The sequence below is a fragment of the Lynx rufus genome, unplaced genomic scaffold (genome assembly GCF_022079265.1).
Source record: "Lynx rufus isolate CCGP_SWC_20201006 ecotype Redwood Valley unplaced genomic scaffold, mLynRuf1.p SCAF_6, whole genome shotgun sequence".
In the NCBI taxonomy this organism is placed as follows: domain Eukaryota; kingdom Metazoa; phylum Chordata; class Mammalia; order Carnivora; family Felidae; genus Lynx; species Lynx rufus.
Window position 1 is genome coordinate 80889126 of NW_025814878.1, and position 22115 is coordinate 80911240.

Consider the following 22115-nt stretch of genomic DNA (forward strand, 5'->3'; position numbering starts at 1 on the left):
TCTTCTCACCCCATTAGATCCTATAAGACATAAATATAATTCTCACACCTTTTCTTTGCAGTTATGTAAATGAATGATGCTCTCACACTCACTGTGACATTATATATCTATGGTATAGGTAGCACGAGCAAAACCAAGACAGGAAGAATGCTAATTTAGTATCCTATTTTATATGCACCATCTCATCAAACCACTCAATAATAATACCACACAGATACTCTTAGCTCCATTGTGCCAATAAGAAAACTAGGACATATGAAAGTTAAGTAACTTGTGCAGAGTCACAGGATACTGCAGATTATCAGGGCAGTTCCCCAGATCGTCCTTAGTAGACAATAGTGGGGTTTGGTAACAAAGGCATTAATAGCGCAGAGAGCAGAATTTCTAATTCACTTTGAAATAGGAAAATTTCTATGCTACATTGATTCTAAAAAAATGTATGCTCTTTATAGTTACTGTTTCATTTGGCAAACAGTTGGGATTGGTTAAACTATTAGAATAAGACAACTACTTTGATTGGAGTGTATTTTCAAGACATTTATTGAAAACAGACTAATTATCAGAGAAAACAGAGTTGTCTGAATCAGATAAATACACATGTGATGCCCCTGTGTTCCCAGAAGAAGATATTTTACCTCAACTTCAGAAGTGTATATAGTCAACTAATGTCCCCAGAATGATAATTCCTAAGGAAGGAAGACAATATGCAGAGGCAATAAGTTCCTCACATTACACCAATTCCATCCTTGCAATTACCCATGCCACTTGTCATTTTTTTTCTTTCATAATCTGTTGGTATTGTGAGATTCAATTCTGACTGATTCTATGCCCACTGTGATTTAAAACACATATTCAGAAAAAGCTGATGTAGAGTTCTTTAAGAAATGGGAAAATATACATATACATATACATATACATATACATATACATATACATATACATATACATATACATATACATATATATCCGTTAAGAGCTATCTGCATACCAAATAAGCACATCCAGTTACATTTTAATTTAACAGTTTATTATTTCAGGGAAATAAAATATGTGCTCACAAAACAATATTAGGTCACAGAGGCAGCAAGAGTACACTCACCTTGGGACTTTTAAAAAGACCATAGACAGTATGCGTAAGTGTATCCATGTTGACTTCTAAGTCAAACATAAGTCATCAGAAAGTGTACTAAAAAGCCAAATGATCCCATATGCATAGAATATTTTAATTTCTGTCTCCCATTGCCCTTTAAATTTTATTTCATGGGGACAGTCTTCCCTTGACCCTGAAACTTAAAACATGGCATCCACATTCTGCTACATAATCTCTTCCAAAATCACTGTCCAAAAAACAGTTATTTTAACTTGAGATGCAATAATTATAATGCCAGAGTAAACTTTCTTAATTGTTCCCAAATACATATATCCATTCATCCATCCATCCACTCACCTATCTATTTATCTAGACACACAGATAAATAGATGGATACATGTGTTTATATATGTATATCTACATCTATACTTGTATCTATCTACCTACCTACCTACCTATCTATCGACAGAGAGAGAAAGGAGACAGAGGACATAGAAGGGGAGAGGACACAGCCATGCAGTTTGAAGATAGAGAAGATGAGGAGGTAAAGTTACTTTTTTATAAATTTATAATATTTAGCACATAATTTAGCAACTATAAAACAAGCCAAAAAACTGTAAAAATAGTCACCTCAAAATATAACTAAGAAGCACTACAAGGATGATTATCACCACCATCAAATTTAGGACTGTAGCCAATTTAAATCTGAGTGAACAGCAGCAGAATGATGTGAATCTTCAAAACAAATACATAATTTCAACATTAAACTGAAATATTTTCTAGACCAGCATTATGTTATCCAAAGGAACTTTCTGTGATGATTGCTCCTGAGCACTTGAACTGTGGCTTAGTGTGACTGGGGAACTGAATTTTTAAGTTTATTTAATTGTAATTAATTTAAATAGCTACATGTGGCTATGGTATAGTACACAGTGCAGGACAAGACAGAAAAAAAAAGTCAGCGTATCACACAACACTGTAAAATGTTTTGTAGGGGCTCCTGGGTGGTTCAGTCAATTAAGCAACCGACTCTTGATTTTGGCTCAGGTCATGATGTCACCAGTTGGTGAGTTCGAGCCTTGCATCAGGCTCTATGTTGACAACACAGAGCCTACTTGGGATTCTGGATCTCGTGCTCTCTCTCTGCCTCTCTCTCTCTCTCAAAATAAATAAGCATTAAAAAAATAGAGGTACATTTGGGGCACCTGGGTGGCTCAGTCAGTTAAGCATCCGATTTTGGCTCAGGTTATGATCTCACAGTTGGTGGGTTCAAGCCCTGCATCGGGCTCTGTGCTGACAGCTGGGAGCCTGGAGCCTGTTTCAGATTCTGTGTCTCCCTCTCTCTCTGCCCCTCCCCTGCTCACGCTGTCTCTGTCTCTCAAAAATAAATAAATGTTAAATAAATAAATATAAATAAATAAATAAATAAATAAATAAATAAATAAATAAGTAAGTAAGTAAAGAGGTACATTCCCCTTTATCAGGAATAGTTATGGTTTTCTAGAAAAGAAGCTTTTCCCCCCAGACAAATCACCCAGAAATGATAAATTAAAAACACAAGACTGCACACTGAATTTCCCAGAATGACAAGAACACAAGTCATTAAGAACTCTTGTAACCCAAATTTGAAGCCTGTGATTATGTTTCAAAATCCTACCAAAAAGAAACAAAGGAAGCGAGCAAGCTAAAACCTTCTATTCTATTCCCTGTGAAGCTATGTCTGTGAGCACTCCAAGTCGCACTTTCCCCTCCACTTCTATGAAAATACGGAGCTATAACTGACATACAACTCCGTATTAAGTTTAAGGTACACCACATGATTTCATATACATAATGCCAAACGATTACCAAAATAAGTATAGTTAGCATCTATCTACTCATCTAGCTAGAATTTTTGTTTTTCCCTCCTGATGAGTTTGGAATCTAGTCTCAGCAACTTTCTAACATACCATACAGCAGTGTTAACTACAGGCATTACCATGCAGGTTTCAAGGCACTTGAAACTTTTTACCCCTGCACACGCGCGCCTCTGAGCCCCAAACACTTCCGTGCTCGTGGTCCACGCGGCCAGCCCTTACCTTTCTCGCTGACGCTCTCGCTCTCCAGCTCCACGTCCTCGCAGCTGGTGTACTCCGGCGTGGATACGCCCTCCTCCTCCGAGCTGCTCACGGACATCTGCCGCTTCTTGCCGCCTCTCTTGGACCGGTGTGGCTTCGGCGGGGAAGGCCGCACGGACTCCGACTGATCAGAACTCAAAGAGTCGTTCCGCAGCATAGTCTCCACCTTCTCGCGCTTGGACTTCCTGATGAGGACGGCCGAGCTGGGGTCCAGGCGGCTCTGCTTCCTGAGGGGCTCCTGGGCTTTGGGCTCCAGGACTTCTGCGGGGACTGGCCCATGCCTGGGTGCCGGCGGGCTGTGGTTCGCCAGCTGCTTGGCGCCCGGCGTCCTGACTTCCGCAGTCCTCTCGGCAGAGTAGGCCCGCGGCGACTCCGGCGGCGAAGCCCTGGCGGGGGGCGGTGCACGCTTACCGGCCTTGGCGTCGGGCGGCGCAGCTCCGGCCTCAGTGCGCGGGAGCGCCACGTCGCTGTGGCGCCGCTCGTGCCTCGCGCGAGACACCCGGGCGTGCATGCGCATCTGCTGCTCCTCCGGCGGTGGTTTCACCGGGTACCGCGCCAGGTTCGGGTCGCTGCGGTACCGGGTCTGGTACTCCTCCTCTTTCCTTTGCTTCTCATCGTCCACCGCTTTGCGATCCTCTCGTTTTTCCGGCACATCTGGGTAGTCCTGTGACCGTCCTTTCTCAAGCCGTCGACTTTCCCGCCTTTCTTTCCGCTCGCGTTCTTCCACGGCCCCCTCTCCCGGCTGCACTGAGGACTTGGGCACGCGTTTCCGCTCGCTCTTCTGGGCTCCTTTGCCATTCTGCTCAGAGAGCCCTGGAGTCTTCTTCCTGTGATACACAAAGGAACGTCAAGAAGAAAAGCAATGTGTAAAGCTAAAAATAAAGCTAAAACTGAAGACCAGATTATTCGTTATAATCCGATGTCTAATTAAACGATTTGATAAAGAACTACATTAAACCTGTGTATCTGATTAGCTTTCTAACTAAAGCTCCTTTATATTACAGCAGCCTAAGGAACTTTAAAAGTTGTTTTCACATTTAAAATTCCCTATAAGTTAACTAGATTAATTAAAACCACCAATAAATTAATAAATGAACACGTTTTATGCTAACTTCTGCTTGTGAATGAAAGACTTGAAAATGTTTTAGATGAAACTAAAATATGTAAAATATAGTAGCACAAGAATACACATATCAGTTCAATTCTAAATATATATACTTGATATACATCTAGACAATACATTATCTGCAATCTTTTATTATAATAGAAGCTTTTAAAGAAATGTAAATACAAGTATGCTCATTTCAAAAATCAAACCTAGTAGCACTTCTTTAATAGTAGAAAAAAGGTAATTTTAACAAGCTTATGTGCACCCAAACACTTAAGGGAGATGGTTAGGAAAGAAAATGACCGAACTTTAGCCTTCATTTTACCTTCCTTGGGCAATAGAAATATTGAAATGTTTCAAATTATTATTCAGTTTTCCTCCTTCTCTTCTCCTCTTCCTTTCCATCTCCCTCATTTTAGAACATAGTCCAAAAAACAAAAAACAAAAAAACAAAACACCAAAATAAAACAAAAATGGTTTTGTTTCTACTCTTCTCTCCATCCCATTTAAGGTACTGCAAAGATAAAAGGAAAGGAGTTTGGCGACCTTTGAATCTTGTAGCTATATCATTCAGTTGCCCTTTCAGTCCTTTCTTGTATACTGGAGTGCACCTAATTTGGGAAAGTTCCAGCAACTATACCAGAATTTATCAAAAGTAAGGGCCTTGTCTAAGCACCCTGACACTATACAATATACCATGCAATTAAAGTGGGAACAACCTAAGCCTTATTATTATTTTTTTTTTGAAACCCTGAGGCCCATAGAAGGCTTTCCAGAGGAAACATTTTTTTTATTTCAAGTCCAAAAGCAGACCTCATGCATAAAAATAAAAAAATAAAAAAACCAAGATGAGAAAAAGGGCAATTTCTATTGTGGGTCACCAAAGTAGTAGTTACTACGATATGCTGTGGGGTCAGTTTGAGGAGGGGCTAGTAGTAGTAGTAGCAGTAGCAGTAGTAGTAGTAGTAGTAGTAGTAGAAAGAATAAAGGGGTTCAAATGGCATAGGTAAGCAAGATAGCATGGCAAATTCTGCTGAAGACGTTTAGTGCACATTGTTCTTTTGAAGTGAAAGAGATTGTCGTAAGAGGGTGGAACTGCAAGGGTGCCACTGCAGGTTTACAATGTAAGGAGTCTAATAGGAACATATATTAATTATCAAATACAGTTTTCATACAAGTGTGATGATTGTACTACAGATATTTAGTAGCTCATTAAGGCATCGCTGATCTTGTTAGAAGTTTACATTGAATAAATTTTTCCTTGAAATGCTGATAAATAATGCTTACCTTGCAAAGTTCACATGAGCATTAAAGGAGCGGCCATCTGTGAAAGTGCTTTATGGAGAGTGCTTTATATGGAGTGTCATAAAAACGAAAGATGTTCTGCAGTCTCTCTGATCTTTGCTTCCCCGAGTATGCGTTTCCCCACCTCTACCTCTAATTATTCCATTTCCACTAACTCCTGATGAAGAATTCTTCAGTAACTTTAAACAGACTGCCTGCCATTCTTTTGGTCTCACTTATCTCCCTGAAGTTGCCACCCATCTCTTCTTTTCCTTCCATACCCTCAACATCCTCACTCTTTTCTTATGTAGTCACATCATCACAAGTAATTTATATAATCAGCAGTAGCATTTGTCTCTATAAATCTTCAAATTTAATTTAAAAGTTTAAAACAAAAAGTTGGTTCTCAGTTCTTATTCTTGACTTCTTTATAGTTTTTTGTTTGTTGTTTTTTGGGTTTTTTTTTTTTTTTACCATATGTCAAAAACAGGATTCATATTTTCCCTTTAGAAACTTTAGAGCTCCAAATTCTCTTATTTACAGGTATCATTTTCTGACCAATCCCAAATTGCACCTCCAATATTTTTGTCTCTTCTTAACCCACAATAGTTTGTCACCAAAAGCTATCCATTATACCTTCACTGAAGTATCTCTAGTGTCCTTTGTGTGTTCTCTCTGTATAGCTCAGGTGCATCCATTCTCTCTTTCTGAAATGTCCTCTCCTTCCTGTCTGCCTACCCTACAACTCCTGGGTATCCTGGAAGGCTTAATTCAGAAGGCACCTTCTCTTTCCTGTGACTTCCAAAGTACTATGTATCTTCTAGATCCCAATGTATCTTCTAGCTTTGATCAAATCAGCTTTCTGGTACAGTTAATTGCTCAGGTGTCTGTCTCCTCTAGGATAGTCTGTGGTAACTTCCCTGGGATCTGTCAGAAAAGGGACCATGTCCTAATCATCTTTATACTCTGGTTCCTAGCACAGTGTTTGCTTATAGTATACACATGGCTACTGGATTGATTAATAACTACATTCAATGAATGTGAGATGCTCCAAACTACCAATCTCATGATGAACAGGGCTATGTCCTCCTTGTTAACATGGTCTCCCAGTGCGTAGCATCCTATCTCATCTTAAATGCATTGTTTGAATGAAGGAATGAATCAATTAAAGTAAGTTATCTGATCATGTTAGCCCATGCTTAAAACCCTCAATAGCTTTCCATTATTCCTAGGGTAAAATGTAACTTGGCCAATAGGCCCAGTATGACTTGGTCCCTGATACCTAACCAGCCACCTCTCCCCAACTCTACCATGCCCTCCCCTTCTGCTACTCACATTCCTGGCAGTGGGCATCCTTTAGGTTCTCTCATGAGAACTTGTTTCTTCAGGCCACATGCCTGTGCATATACCTGGAGTACTCATTCCATTCTTTACCTGGTTAATTCCTAGTCACTTGTCAGAGCTCAGCATAAAAGAAATGTCCTCCAAAAAGACTTTGCTAATATAGCTGTGCATCCTCCACTGTGTCAGGTCATAGTTTCTCAGAGCACACTTTCAAATTAAAGTGCTAGTTCTATAAGTAAATAAATGATCTAAGAACTTTTCTGAATTCAAGGTTGGAAGTTAGTAACTTTTTTACATCCGTGCATGTTAGGAAAGAAAAGCTTTTCAATAAAGGTCTCCTAAGGAATGACACATTCTAGAGGTAAACAAAGCACCTCAGGGCTATTGTTGCCTTCCAAGTGGGGCCTGAGAAGTACTACCTCCACATATTCCTCTTAATAGCAGTTAAATTCCTGAAAATAGGTTTTCTCTCAATATAAAATCTTGTCTTTTGTTTACAGGGTTAATGAACTATTTATTACCTCTCTCTTGGAGGTTCACTTCTAGACCTCGATGAAACCTGCTTCTGTTCAGGCCCCAGGGCTTGCTGTGAGGACTCCGCCCCTTTGCTCCTGTCTGGCTGTGCGCTGGGAGGTGCTGTGTCCTGGGAGGAGGCAGCTGCTGTGCTCAGGGGTGTCTGAGACCGTGATCTTTCTTGGAGCCGTGCTTTCTTTTCTCTTGGTACCTCAGAACCAGCACCTGTAGCTGTATCACTTAGGGTTCCATCCTGACTTGGCTGCTGAGGGCCACTTCCAAAGAACCATGCCCCAGATTTGGTTAAGATTTCTTGTTGCTTTCGACATAAATTGCATACCCACATAACCTATTTGAAGAAGAGAGAACAATATAAATTTTCTATGCCATTTGGAAATGATGGATGTTTATCACATTAAAATATCTTTTAAGGAAAAAAATGGTTGTAATCTTTATACTTATCCTTCCAAATTTCTTGTGAAAATGATCCTTGCACAAGTTAAGTACATGAATGCCTAGAGTGGCACCCACCTGAAACCAAAGCACCTCTAAGTTGCCAGAGTAGGGTTTTTTTCTTGGTGTTCTTAACCACGTGATTCTGACTTTCCTTTTACCATGTATCCCTCACGTTTTATATGACTGACTCTGAAATTTCATTTAAAATATCTGTTAGTAAAAATGTTCTAAGCAGGGTAGTTGATTGATTAGAAAAATGCAAGGAGCTATAGAATTAATATTTATGTACATGAACCTCAATGTCTTGAAGGAGTTAGAAAATAGGTCTTCTCAAACTTTATGCATTATTAAAGCCAATATTAAAAGATATTCATAAGGAACAAACAATAAAAGGTAGACACAAAAGGAAAGGTCAAGCTGTATATCTTCTCTAGTTTATTAGTAATAAACTACCCTCGGGTTGATATTATGCTATAAAAGTTTCCACACACATATTTACTAAAGCAATAAATTTGGGGCTAGGTTTATTTATTTGTGACTACTCCGATATAGTTTCCACTAGAGGAGCTATTTTGGAACAGTCATCTAGCAACATATCCACTGATAAATTATAAGATGTATTACCACCTAAAATAAATCTACATATCAGCTCTCCTCTTGGTGACATTTAAAATTGAATGTAACAACGAGGACGATGATGGTAACAGAAGTAATGAATAACAATAGCAGCAAAACATAGTAGACACAGAGCCAAGATAGGTGCCTATGGCCCCATGAGCCTTCTTTTCAAATATCACCAGTACCTCTGCTTTGTGGTATAATTCCACCTCCCTGCCTCAGTTGCTTTCTTCTGAACACACTTCAGTTTTCCTTTGTACTTGAGAAACAGCACCCACAGGAAAGACTGTTCACCAAACTTCAGGCCCTTGTTTTCACAAACACTGATTCAGTCAACAATTACTCAAAAATATCACATAAGGGTGAATAAATTCCAGATACAGTAATTGAGAAACAGTTAACTGTTAACAGTCACCTATTAACAGGTAACTGTTAACAGTTAACTAACAGTTAACTATTAAGATAGTAAAAGACAAAGCCTTATTTAGTTGGCAAAAAGAAAATGTACCACTGAAAACATTTGAATGAATAGGAGAAAAACAACTGTAGTTATAAAATAAGATAAAATACAAGCTAAAGTTAGAACAAGAAAAAAAGGGAGAGAAGTTATATATTTTTAACAAGGAAGAGTGTATAGATGAACTGTTAAGAACTGCTGCTTTCCAAGAAAGAAAACTCAAATGAATTAATAATATAGGAAAAACTAAGACTTAGAGATGTTTACTCTAAAAAGCTTAAGATTGACAAAGCTTAATTCATTCCTCTACCCTTCCTCAGGTCATGAAATGAAAGAAACTAGATTCACAAAAGCAGTTAGTTGAATTCCCATATGCTAAGATGTTAAACAAGATACATAGTGCATTTCATAGGCCTTTAACAAAATAAAGGAAATATGGAACATATCTGTAATTTACAATGCTTCCCAAATAATACTATATTGTGCACAGTGTATCACAATATCTTTAGGTCATGATAAGGTCCCTCAGAAGTTCTGATCAGTTGAACACAGTCTTATCAAGGATAACATTATAAGGGGCAATACCCCAAGGCCAGGACTCCATGCACAGTGACACTGATTCTCCTCTATCCAGACCCTGGAGGGGGACAGGTGATGCACTTCTTCGTGAATTGCCTCTTCAGCTGACAAAATAGTAATGAGAAGGTCTGAAATTACGCAGTTCAAAGAGATTGGTAAGAATCTCAGACTATTTGTATCACCTAAATAGACAATAAATTTGTATTTACTACACTGTAAGCAAGTATTATTCATCATCAAAAGTAAGGTTTTTAAAAAAAATATTAAAGTATATTTAGGATAAATATAAATTTCCTTTAAAACCATACAGAAAACACAATAAAACATATAATTAAAATAAAAATTCCAAAATGAAGTTAAGTTAAAAAAAAAAGAGGCAGAAAGGAGCATTAAACATGGGTATAAGAAGGGTAAAGGAGACTCTTCACTTCTTTGTACATCTGAATATTTTCTAGAAAATAATCTTATTTTGATTGTTTCATATTTTTAAGTGTTATAAAAATGGGCCAATTAAAAGTAATCACTAGATTTGGACAGGTTCCAAATCTTGAATATGTGCAGAATTGCCACAGGAGTAATAAAAGCAGACAAATTATGGTTGTTGCCAAATTATTATTATTAATATTAAATATTAAAAGTCATTTAATTTCATTTCATATTGATTCAAAAGGTTACAGCTAGTAAGTAGAAGCAACTACTTTAATATTTTCAAAATACTACTTATTCACTTAAGTCTGGATATTTCATTAATTTTGTCTATTTTTAAGAGGAAAAATAGCGTTTAAGTCCAAATTTTTCCTATGTTTTATTTCCTTGTGTACACGTTTTAAAATGTGTATTTCAAAATTAATTATAAGTGTGGTCAATCTATCCTCCAATCTGAAAGCAAAACTAACTATAAAAAAACAAAATATTTTTTTATTAAAATACTATCTCCCAATCTCTACCATTATATAAATTACTCTTGCCGCAAAGCTCACTAATAAAAAAGAAACTGTTTATACAAGTTGTAAAGAAAATAGATGACAACACAGTGGAACATTTGTTATTGTACCTTTCAATGCAGTTCATGTCAAACATTTCGGTATGTTTAAAAATGAGCCAAACCGTTGCTAAGAAGCAACACAGTTATATATGTTTATAAAGCCTCTTTTTGAATTTAGCATCAAGTATTATGTTTGCCTTCAACTACAGATAATACAAAAAAATGGGATAATAATCCAAAAGTGGGATGGGGAGCCTTTCTTGTTTTGTTTTTTGGTTTGTTTTTTTTTTAAGGACAAGATACAAATATTTCTACCAAAAAAAAAAAAACAACAAACAACCCAATTTATTTAAAATACACACACACACACACACACACACACACACACACACGTTTTTAAATTTAAAGACTGCACCATGCAGGATTATACCCTGATTAGGTACCCTGGGATGTGTTCCAAACTAATCTAAAGTCTGTGTAATACCTTATCTTAACAATTTACAGATGTTAAGCAACCAAACACAAACTTAAATGAAAGATTATTGTGATAGAATATGGCTTCTGAAACTCCATGCCATACATCAGAATTATGAAGAACATGGGAAAAATTTTTATTTTTAAAATTTTTCCTAAGTGTTTATTTTTGAGAAAGAGAGCACGAGTGGAGGAGGGGCATAATGAGAGAGACACACACACACAGAATCCAAACAGGCTCCCAGGCTCTGAGCTGTCAGCACAGAGCCCCATGCAGGGCTCAAACTCATGAACTGGGGGATCATGACTTGAGCCGAAGTCGGATGCTTAACCGACTGAGCCAACCAGACACCCTTGGAAAATTTTATTCAGAACTTTTGCACTAATAGCATTTTAAATTCCACCTAGAGAATCCTTAAGAAATACAATAGACCATTTTATGGCAGAAAAATCATATTCACATGTAAGAAATACTTTATACATGAAATGTTACAGATCCAGACATACAGAGCAGAAGAAATGTGCCTTAGATTTATTTACTCTCAATGATATTACTAAGGTGATTAGTGATGACAGTGAGGTACAGAATTCCTATGTTAACACAATTGTCTTGTTTATAAAAATCTGGGGCACCTGGGTGGCTCAGTCAGTTAAGCCTCTGACTCTTGGTTTCAGCTCAGGTCATGATCTCAGAGTCCGTGATTTCTGGTCCCACATTCGGCTCTGCACTGATGGCACAGAGCCTGCTTAGGATTCTCTGTCTCCCTGTCTTTATGCCTCTCCCCTGCTCAATTTTTATCTCTCTCTTTCTCTCTGTAACATGAAGAATAAATATAAGCATGAAGACTTTTTACAAAGATAAAATGTGAAATACTGAATTGTATTTAATACAGCATTCAAAAATAGTTATACTAACATTTTGAAAAACATGAAAAAGAAAACAGGAGATATTCAGCTTTATTATAGATGCTGCATTTTCTGAATATTTTTACTCATTTTCCTTACTTTCTCTATTCAGTGAAGGTACTCACGCTAGCAGAAACTGGGGACAAAATTATTAAGGTGATATTTCAACTTTTTTGACAATAATAGATGAGACAGTAGAAAATAATTGATTACTAAGCAGACGACAATAAGAGAGTTCTCTTTGGTACTTGTTTTAGAGTGCACGTGCATTTCTCCCAGTCTTTTGTTATTGCTGTTGCTATTTCATTAGTTTATTTTTTTCCTTTTGGAAGTTTTATAAAATACATGAACAGAGAAGTGAACTGATATATCTCAGGTTTTATAATAAGGTCCCTCTGATTGCTGTGTTAAGTTGAGCATAAAATGTAGGGAATCCATTGTGGAATTTTTGTGAACTGAATTCTAATACTGGTATTTTTATTCTCTTTTGGTTCCTCTTTAGCAGATACATTTCCCTATCCCTTTAGGTTATCTATTTGTGTAATTGTGTTGGATATGCATTTCTTTTTATATATAGCAAAAGCCTTAACTATTTTTTTAATTCAGCCCAAGAATCTTTGTGTTTTAGTAGCATCCAAACACACACCAATCCTTACTTTATATTTCCTGACTGACATGATAATATAAGATGTTCCTCTATTCATAGAAAGTAAATGCTCACACCCGCACTCTGGATACCACCCCTCTTGCCCAGTGAGGATTTCACTCCATCACTGACCCCTTCATTTTCCTGCGTCTTCAACCTTGCCTTCTCTATTTCTCCTTTCCTCTTGGCATATAACTATTAAAGAATTTAGAATAATCAAAACTTTTTTGTCTTTGACCTGTTCTCTCTCTAGCCACTGATTTTTCTCTAAAAATCTTTAAAATCAAGCTACCTGTTAATGTAACCTAAATTAATACTCTCTCCACTTTGTTACATCCCTTTTATTTCTCAATAATCTGACTCCAGTCTCTAAAGCTGTATTTAATTATCTTTCACAGACATTAGTGATTTCTTCCATGGTGCTAATTTCACATATAGACACTTTCTCATCTTTTTCCTATAGAGTGTATGTAATTTAAGACTACCTATCTTTTTTTGGTTTCTGGATATTAATGATAATTTTCTGTTCTCGTCTACATCCTACTTGCATCACCTCTTCTTGTATTCCTTGCTAAAAATCTTCCTTCTTCACTCTTACTAAATGTTAAGGTCACACAGAGCTCCATTTCTGCTCTTATGCATTTCTTATTCCAATAGATTCCATGTGAGATGGAAACAGGACTTCTATTTTTTTAATCACAACCCTTTCTGAAAAATATTTTTCAGAAAGTTTATACGATAAATTAGTATTTGTTTAATAAATTAAATTGGTGATTACTATACTGTATGACCACCCACACAGCAAATCAAGCAATTAATGTGAGTGATCCTAACCTACCCTCTCCCTAATGCTTCTTCCAATAATAACTCTGATTCCTGAATATAATGACTCAAATTTGCTTCCTCTTACCTATTCCCACTGTACTGACTAATCTGAGGTCATGATCTCTTTCTATCAAGATTTCTATAACTGATAGCCTAATAGATTTTCTTCTTCCTTTTATTGGCCCTGCAATAAATCCTCCATACCTTTTCACATCTTCCAAAATTTAAATTTGACAAAATCACTCCCTGTATTCAAGATATCATCATAACTCTTGTTTAGCATACTATGGTTCTTTCTTATGTTTTCAACCTCATCAACAGCTGTTTCCCACATACACTCCATTCTCCAGTTTTCTGAACATTGTGCAGTTCCTAGAATTTGTTCCAGATGTTTATAGCTATATGACCTCATTTAAAGGTTCACCCCATATCCAAATGGATTTATACATTTTATAACATCTTCATTTTTCACATGTATTTATTGATAAGGTAAAATTTTCATATGTATCTTATCTCCTAGAGTTATGCATTATGAAGAAAACTAATAAGATTATTGTGTGTTCAACATAGTATTCCTAAAACTTGATATCTCATTTTTCTACTTTTAATGGCATAAACTCCTAATTTCAATAATGAAATAGGGACCCCTGGGTGGCTCAGTCAGTGAAGCATCTGACTTTGGCTCAGGTCATAATCCCATGGCTTGTGGGTTCAAGCCTATGTCAGGCTCCTTGCACTCACAGCGCGGAGCCTGCTTGGGATTCTCTCTCCCTCTCTCTGTCTCTGTCTCTCTCTCTCTCTCAAAATAAATAAATAAACATTAAAAAATAATGAAAATGCAAAGTGTTATTTGTTCTTATTCTGTTATGCTGGGATACCAAACACTATAATATACTACACAACTGCAGAATTTAGACTGATAAAGATCATTACTGTATAATACCTACAGTGTATTTATATCTATCCCTGAAGTGAATTATTACAGAAAGAGCATAACAAATGTTTTTATGTTGAATTGTTCTAAAACTACATGGTCTAAAATAGTGAATAAGCCAATATACTTAAAAACCATAAGAGACTCTTGACTATAGAGAACTGAGGGTTGCTGGTGGAGAGGTGGGTGGGGGATGGGCTAAGTGGGTGATAGATATAAAGGAGGACACTTGTTGTGGTAAGCACTGGGTGTTATGTGTAAGTAGTGAATCACTAAATTCTACTCCTGAAACTAATATTACACTATATGTTAACTAACTAGAATTTAAATAAAAATTTGAAATAAACAAAAAAGATTTGAAAAACACATGTATAGCCTTTATGGTTTAAAAACATTTTATTCTGGCTTGTAAGTTTTGGGTAGTACCACAGTAGTAGCCCAGAAATAGGTATAGATAGATCTTTGAGTCTTTATCCAGATTCTAAACTGCTCTTGTTTAAGGTAAGACTCTAGAATGCCTGACAGTGAATAGCTATTGGGACCATTAAGCTGAAGAAATAATTCAAATACATTTTCTTTTCAAGTCAAATGGAATAACCACCAGGATAGATCACAGGCAGCCCATTAAAAAAAAAATCTCAATACATTTAGAGAACTGTTATCACACAGCATATATTCTCTGATCAGTATTTAATAAAATTATGAGGCAGTTGGGTGGCTCAATCAGTTAAGTGTCCACCTTTTGATTTTGGCTCAGGTCATGATCCCATGGTTCATGAGACTGAGCCCCACACTGGGGATTCTCTCTCTCCCCCTCTTTTCTACCCTCCCCCAGTGGCACTCTCTCTCTCTCTCTCTCTCTCTCTCTCAAAATAAATAAATAAAACTTTTAAAAAGTTAGCATTTAAAAACTTAATAAAATTAGACAATAACTCAAAATTCTGGAAATAGCATAATTTTGGAAATAAAGCAACACATATCTAAATGTGACAAGGCCAAAAATATCACAAGAGACATTAAAATAAGTATGGATCTGAATAATACTAAAAATATAACCTATCAAAACTTGTAAGATGCACCGAAAACACGTCTTAGAGAGAAAACTTAGCATTAAATACTCTATTGCAAAAGAAACAATTATAAAATCAATGATCTAAGTTTCTACCTTAAGAATAAAAATGAATGAATGAACACAAATAAATATAGAAACACAAATAAAGAAGAAAATAATAAAGATGAAAGTGGAAACCAATAAAGTATAAAATTTGAAAATCAATAACCTAAAGAAAATCAGCAAAATAAAAACATATGGCTCTTGCAAGGGACTAATAAAATTGATGAACATCCCCTTGACTGATCAAGAAAAACCATAGAGAATAAAACTACCAAAAGGGAGGGCATCATTAAGGACCCGGGATTAATTAAAAAGATAAACACTGGAATATTATTAACAATTTTATGCCAAATAAATTAATTAACATGGATCAAATAAATTCCATAAAAATGTCAAATTAGCAAAATGGACACAAAAAGAAATAGAAAACCTGAATATTCCTGTAACTAATATAGAAGTTGAATTCATAATTAAAAGACAACTTACAATTAAAATGCCAGAACCAACTATCTTCACTAGAAAATTATTTTTAACATATTTGAAGAGTAAATTATATCAATCTTACAAAAGCATTTTTTTAATTAAAAAAGGAAAATAACTCACTCCCACTTCTAAACCCATTTTATAAGGTCAACTTAGTCCTAATACTAAACTCCTGATACAGGAAACCCTGCTATTAGAAATTACAATAAAAATCCAACATTCCTCTTATGAAAAATTATATGTTAACAAGTTGTACAACATAAAATAAGTGAACAAATTCTTATAAAAATGCAACTTTCCAAGACTGAATCATGAAAAAATAGAAAATCTGAACAAATGGATTACTAGTAAGATTGAATCAATAATCAAAAACTTCCCAACAGACAAAAGTGCAGGACCATATGGATTCACTAGTGAATTACACCATTCGAAGAATTAATAGCAATCCTTTTCAAACTTTTCCAAACAGAAAAGAAAGGAACACTTTTATACTCATTTTACAAGGCCAGCATTACTCTGATGCCAAAACTAGACAAGTACACCACAAAAAAATAAAATCAGACTAATATACCTGATGGACATAGATGTGAAAATCTTCAACAGAATATTAATAAACCAAATTGAACAATACACTAAAAGGATCATACACCATGACCAAGTGGGACTTATTCCAGGCGTGCAAGAATGGTTCAATATCCACAAACCAGTCAATGTGATATATCACATTAGTGAAATTAAAAATAAAAATAATACAATATCCCAATAAGTGCAGAAAAAGCCTCTGACAAAATTCAACATCCATTTATGATAAAAATTATCAACAAAGTTGATATAGAGGGATCTTACCTCAACATAGTGAAGGCCATATATGACAAGCCCACAGCTAACATCATACTTAGTGGAAAAAAAACTCAAAAACTTCCTCCAAAATCAGGAACAAGACAAGGATGCCCACTATCCCCACTTTAACTTAATGCATTATTGGAACTCCTAGCCATAGCAATTAGGCAAGAAAAAGGATTAAAGGCATCCAAATTTCAAATGGCAAATTTGCAGATGGCATGATGTTATATTTAGAAAACCTTAAAGGCTCCACCAAAAAATTGTTAGAATTGATAAATGAATTCAGAAAAGTTGCAAGACTTAAAAAATCAACATACAAAAATAGTGTTTCTATTCAGTAATAATGAACTATCAGAAAGAAAAATAAAGAAAATAATCCCATATGCAATTGCATCAAAAAGAATAAAATATCCAGGAATAAATTTAACCAAGGAAGTGAAAGACATGTAAACTGAAAACTATAAGACATTAATAGAAGAAATTAAAGAAGACACAAGTTGAAAGATATTCTGTGCTCATGGATTAGAAGAACTGACATTGTTAAAATGTCCATACTATCCAAAACAATCTACAGATTCAATGCAATCCCTATCAAAATTCCACTGGCATTTTTCACAGAAATAGAACAAACAATACTAAAGTTTGTATGGAAACACAAAAGACCCCCCAATCAACCAAAACAATCTTCAGAAAGAAGAACAAACTGGAGGTATCAGGCTCCCTGATTTAAAATTATATTTCAAAGCTATAATAATCAAAACAGTATGGCATTGGTATAAAAACAGACACATAGATCAATGGAACAGAATAGAGAGCCCAGAAATAAACCTGTATTTATATGATCACTTAATTTATGACAAATGGGTCATGAATATACAGTGGGGAAAGAAAAATCTCTTCAATAAATGGTGTTGGGGAAATTGGGTGACATATGCAAAAGAATGAAACTGGATCTCTACCTTGCAAGATACACAAAATCAACTTGAAATGATTAAAGATTTTAACATAAGCTGTATGTGATGTTATGTTATGTTATGTTATGTTATGTTATGTTATGTTATGTTATGTTATGCTTACCTTATGTTAAAGATTTTAACATAAGATTTGGAACCATAAAAATCTTAGAAAAAAAGTATAGGTCATAGGCTCCTTGACATCAGTCTTGGCATCAGTTTTTTGATCTGGCACCAAAAGCAAAGGCAACAGAAACAAAAATAAATAAGTGGTATTACATCAAACTAAAAACCTTCTGCACAGCAAATGCAATCATCAAATGCACAACAAGGCAACCTACTGAATAGAAGAAAATATTTGCAAATCATGTATCTGATAAGGGTTTAATATCCAACATATATAAATAACTTATACCACTCAACAGCAAATAAACAAATAAATATTTTTTTAAAAAATGGGCAGAAGGGGCGCCTGGGTGGCGCAGTCGGTTAAGCGTCCGACTTCAGCCAGGTCACGATCTTGCGGTCCGTGAGTTCGAGCCCCGCGTCAGGCTCTGGGCTGATGGCTCAGAGCCTGGAGCCTGTTTCCGATTCTGTGTCTCCCTCTCTCTCTGCCCCTCCCCCGTTCATGCTCTGTCTCTCTCTGTCCCAAAAATAAATAAACGTTGAAAAAAAAAAAAAATTTAAAAAAAAAAAAATGGGCAGAAGATCTGAATAGACATTTTTCCAAAGAAGATATACATATGTCAATAGACACATGAAACATACGTTAAACATTACTAACCACCAGGTAAATGCAAATCAAACCACAATGAGATATTACCTTACACCTGTTAGAATGGGTATTATAAAAAAGACAAGAAACAGCAAGTGTTGGAAAGGATGTGCAATAAAAGGAACACTTTGTGTACTGTTGGTATGGTTACTATGAAAACAATACAGAGATCCCTCAAAAAATTAGTAAAACTACCATATGATCCAGCAATTCCGCTTCTGGGTACTTATTTGAGAAAAGGAAAACACTAACTTGTAAAGACATATGCACTGAAGGGGGTCAAAAGGTACAAACTTTCAGTTATAAAACAATTTATGGGGATATACTGTACAGCACAGTTACTAGAGTTAATAATAATGTATCACATATTTGAAAGTTGCTAAGAGAGTAAATCTCAAAAGTTCTCATCACAAGAAAAAATTTTCTTGCCAAGTATGCAAAGATAATGTTAACTAGAGTTATTGTGTCAATTATACCTCAATTAAAAAAAAAATAAATATCTTAGAAACATAGAAGCAAAAATCTTTCCAAAAATAATTAGAAAATCTACAGAAAACCTACCACTAACAATACACTTGATCAAAGCACAAAGCTTTCTACCTAAGATCAGGAACAAGGCAAGGATGTCTGCTCTCAATACCACTATTAACCATTGTTGTAGAGGTCAAAACAAATATAATAAGGCAATAACAAGAAACAAAACGTAAGTTTTGAAAAGGAAAAAGTAAATCTATCCTTATTTTCAGAAGCCGTGATAGTATATATAGGAACTCCTAAAGAATCTACAAAACACTACTGGAACTAATAAGCAAGCTTAGCATGTTATAGGATGCTAAAGTCAATAGCAGAATATAAAGTCAATATACAAATATCAATTTTATTTCCATATACTAGCAGTAAAAAACTTGAGAGTTATTTTTTAAATGCCATTTATAAAAACATATAAAACTGATACCTAAGGGTAGATTTAACAAAATATGTGCAAAATATCTGCATTAAAATTTATACAACATTCCTTAAAAAAATTTATGACGATTGCTATGGACTGGACTGCATTCCCTTCAAAGTTCTTATGTTGAAAAACTAACCACAAAATGTGACTGTATTTGGAAATAGGGCCTACAAGGAGATAATTAAGATTAAATGAGGTCAAAAGAGTAGGGCCCTGACCTGACAGGATTAGGATTAGTGTGCTGCTAAGAGAGAAGAGAGCACTGTCGCCACCTAGCCCCCTCTCTGCCCTGCCTTTACAAGCACAGAGAAAAGGCCAGATTTGGACACAGCCAGAAAAAAAAGAGAGCTCTCCTCTCTTTTATTTTTTAGCCTTATTATTTCAATTTGATTCTTTTATATAGTTTCTGGTTCTTTGTTTAAATTCTGTCTTGTCCACCTAACAGCAGACCAAGGTTGCTGGCATTTTAACTTTAGACTTCTCAGTCTCCAGAATTGTAAGAAATTTCTGTTGTTTAAACCACACCGTCTATGGTATTTTCTTTATGGCAGCTCAAGCAGACTAATACAAAAAAATAAAATAAAGTAAGTGGAGGTACACATAATATTTATTGATTGGAAAGGTCAGCATTGTTTTGATGCCGTTTCACCCAAAAGTGAGGTACTGCCAGATGACTACATACAGGTCAGGAGAGAGAAGTTTGGTTGTGTTTTCTCTATGTGTTACTGGTAGGTAGTTCAGACAAGACTTTATCCTGTATAGTTCCCCTTGGGTGGAGTTCTCATTAGAGTGTTCTCCTAGGGCCTCAGTAGTACCATTTCTTCCCCTTATTCCTATCTACTAGATAGTTCATGGCTTCCCAGCTTTAAACCAACTCAATCCATGACTGGATTAAAGCAATCTGCTTCTATCCTTCGTGCCTGGAAAAAGCAAAGTACACTGTTTTCGATGCATAATAACATTACAAGAGCCTCAAATTATAGCCATGATTTTTCATAAAAAATATAAGACATCCATACAAAAATTACTACAATACCAAGAGGCAATACCACTTGAAGAGACAAAGACAGAGATAGAGAGAGATGGATACAGAAAGACAGAAACAGATGAAGAGACAGTGGGAGAAGAATAAAGAGAGAGGGAGAGATAGACACACTTAATGGAAATAGACTCACAGGAGATCCAGATATCACAGTCATAAGATATGTATTTCAATACATTGTTCAATATGTTCAATAAGTTAGGTGGACAAGACAGAGAATTTAAACAGAGAACCAGAAACTATACAAAAGAATCAAACTTAAATTCTAAGGCTGAAAAATAAATATAGCAAAATAATTAAGAACACAGTAGATTGGTATACTTTCACATTAGACAAAACAAGATAAAATTAGTAAATTCAAATTAGGTTTAAATGTGCAGGCTGAAGTAGAGAAAGGAAAAAGTATTGAAATACAAAATAGGGATAATCATAAGAGATATGTAAAACATGGTGAAAAGGTTTATCATATGGGTAATTGGAGTCCTAGAAGGAGAAAATATAACGTATGGAGCAGAGGCAACACCCGAGGCCATGATTTTCCAAAACCAACTGCTATGGACAGAATGCTTCTGTCTCCCCTATATTCATAAGTTGAATCCCTAATTCCCAATATGACAGTATTGGGGGCCTTTGGGAGGTAAAGGGATTTAGAAGTGGTGATGAGGGTGGGGCCCTATAATAGGATTAATGCCTTTATAAGAAGAAGAAATCAGAGCTCTCTCTCCCCCATCATGTGAGGAAACAGGAGAAGGTTGCTGTCAGAAAGATGGCTCTTATCAAGAATCAAAGCAGCCTGCACTTTGATATTGAACTTCCTAGCCTCCAGAACTGTGAGAAATAAATGTCTCATATTTAAGCCACCCAGATTATAGTATTTCGTTATAATAGCCAAAGGTGACTAAAACACCAATGAAAACCATCATGCCAAGATTCAAGAATTGCTGTAAACCCTAAACAGAATAAACACAAAAACAAAAAATTAACTAAAACAATACATAGGCATGCCATAATGAAACTACCAAAAACCAAAACCAAAATTTTTAAAGTAGCCACAGGGAAAAGATACATTATTTTCAAAGGAGTAATCATAAAATTAACAACTGACCTCTCAACAGAAGTTAGAAAACATATAATTATATTTTTGGTGATAAAGACAAATAAATGCCAAATACAATTCTATAGTAGTGAAAAATATCTTTTAAAATAAAGGCATTTTGATTCTAAAAAAAAGTGTGTTATCTGCAACCACAGTAAAAAAAAAATATTAAGGAGAGTTTTTAACAGAAGGAAAATGATGCTAGGTGGAAACAAAGATATGGCAAATGTTGGAAAGCAAAAATTGGTAAATCTAAATGGAGATTGATGACAAACAAGAATAACTTATAATATTAATCTTATAAACTAAAACATAATAACAGCATTAAATGTTGGAAGGGAAAAACTATATTAACCTAGTATAAGGTTCTTGTATATTCCAAGAAGTGATAAATATATTAATATACATTAAGCATTTATAAGATTTTGTGGATAACAAATAAAATAATGTATCACTAACAAGCTAGTGGAAGGATAAAATGCTTAATATAATTAATTCAAAAGTAAGTAAGAAGGTAGGAG

At 35.4% G+C, this 22115-nt stretch overlaps 1 protein-coding gene across 2 annotated transcripts in view; it reads right to left on the reverse strand.

Moving 5' to 3' along the window:
• RIMS1 (regulating synaptic membrane exocytosis 1) overlaps positions 1 to 22115 on the reverse strand; it is a 488816-nt gene that overhangs the window by 219318 nt on the left and 247383 nt on the right. For both annotated transcript variants that reach the window (XM_047101823.1, XM_047101822.1), the window contains exons 5-6: positions 7465 to 7805; positions 3169 to 4034 (exon numbers count right to left, since the gene is read on the reverse strand). In XM_047101823.1, coding sequence (XP_046957779.1) covers positions 3169 to 4034; positions 7465 to 7805 — 1207 coding nt within the window. The remainder of the gene's footprint in view (positions 1 to 3168; positions 4035 to 7464; positions 7806 to 22115) is intronic.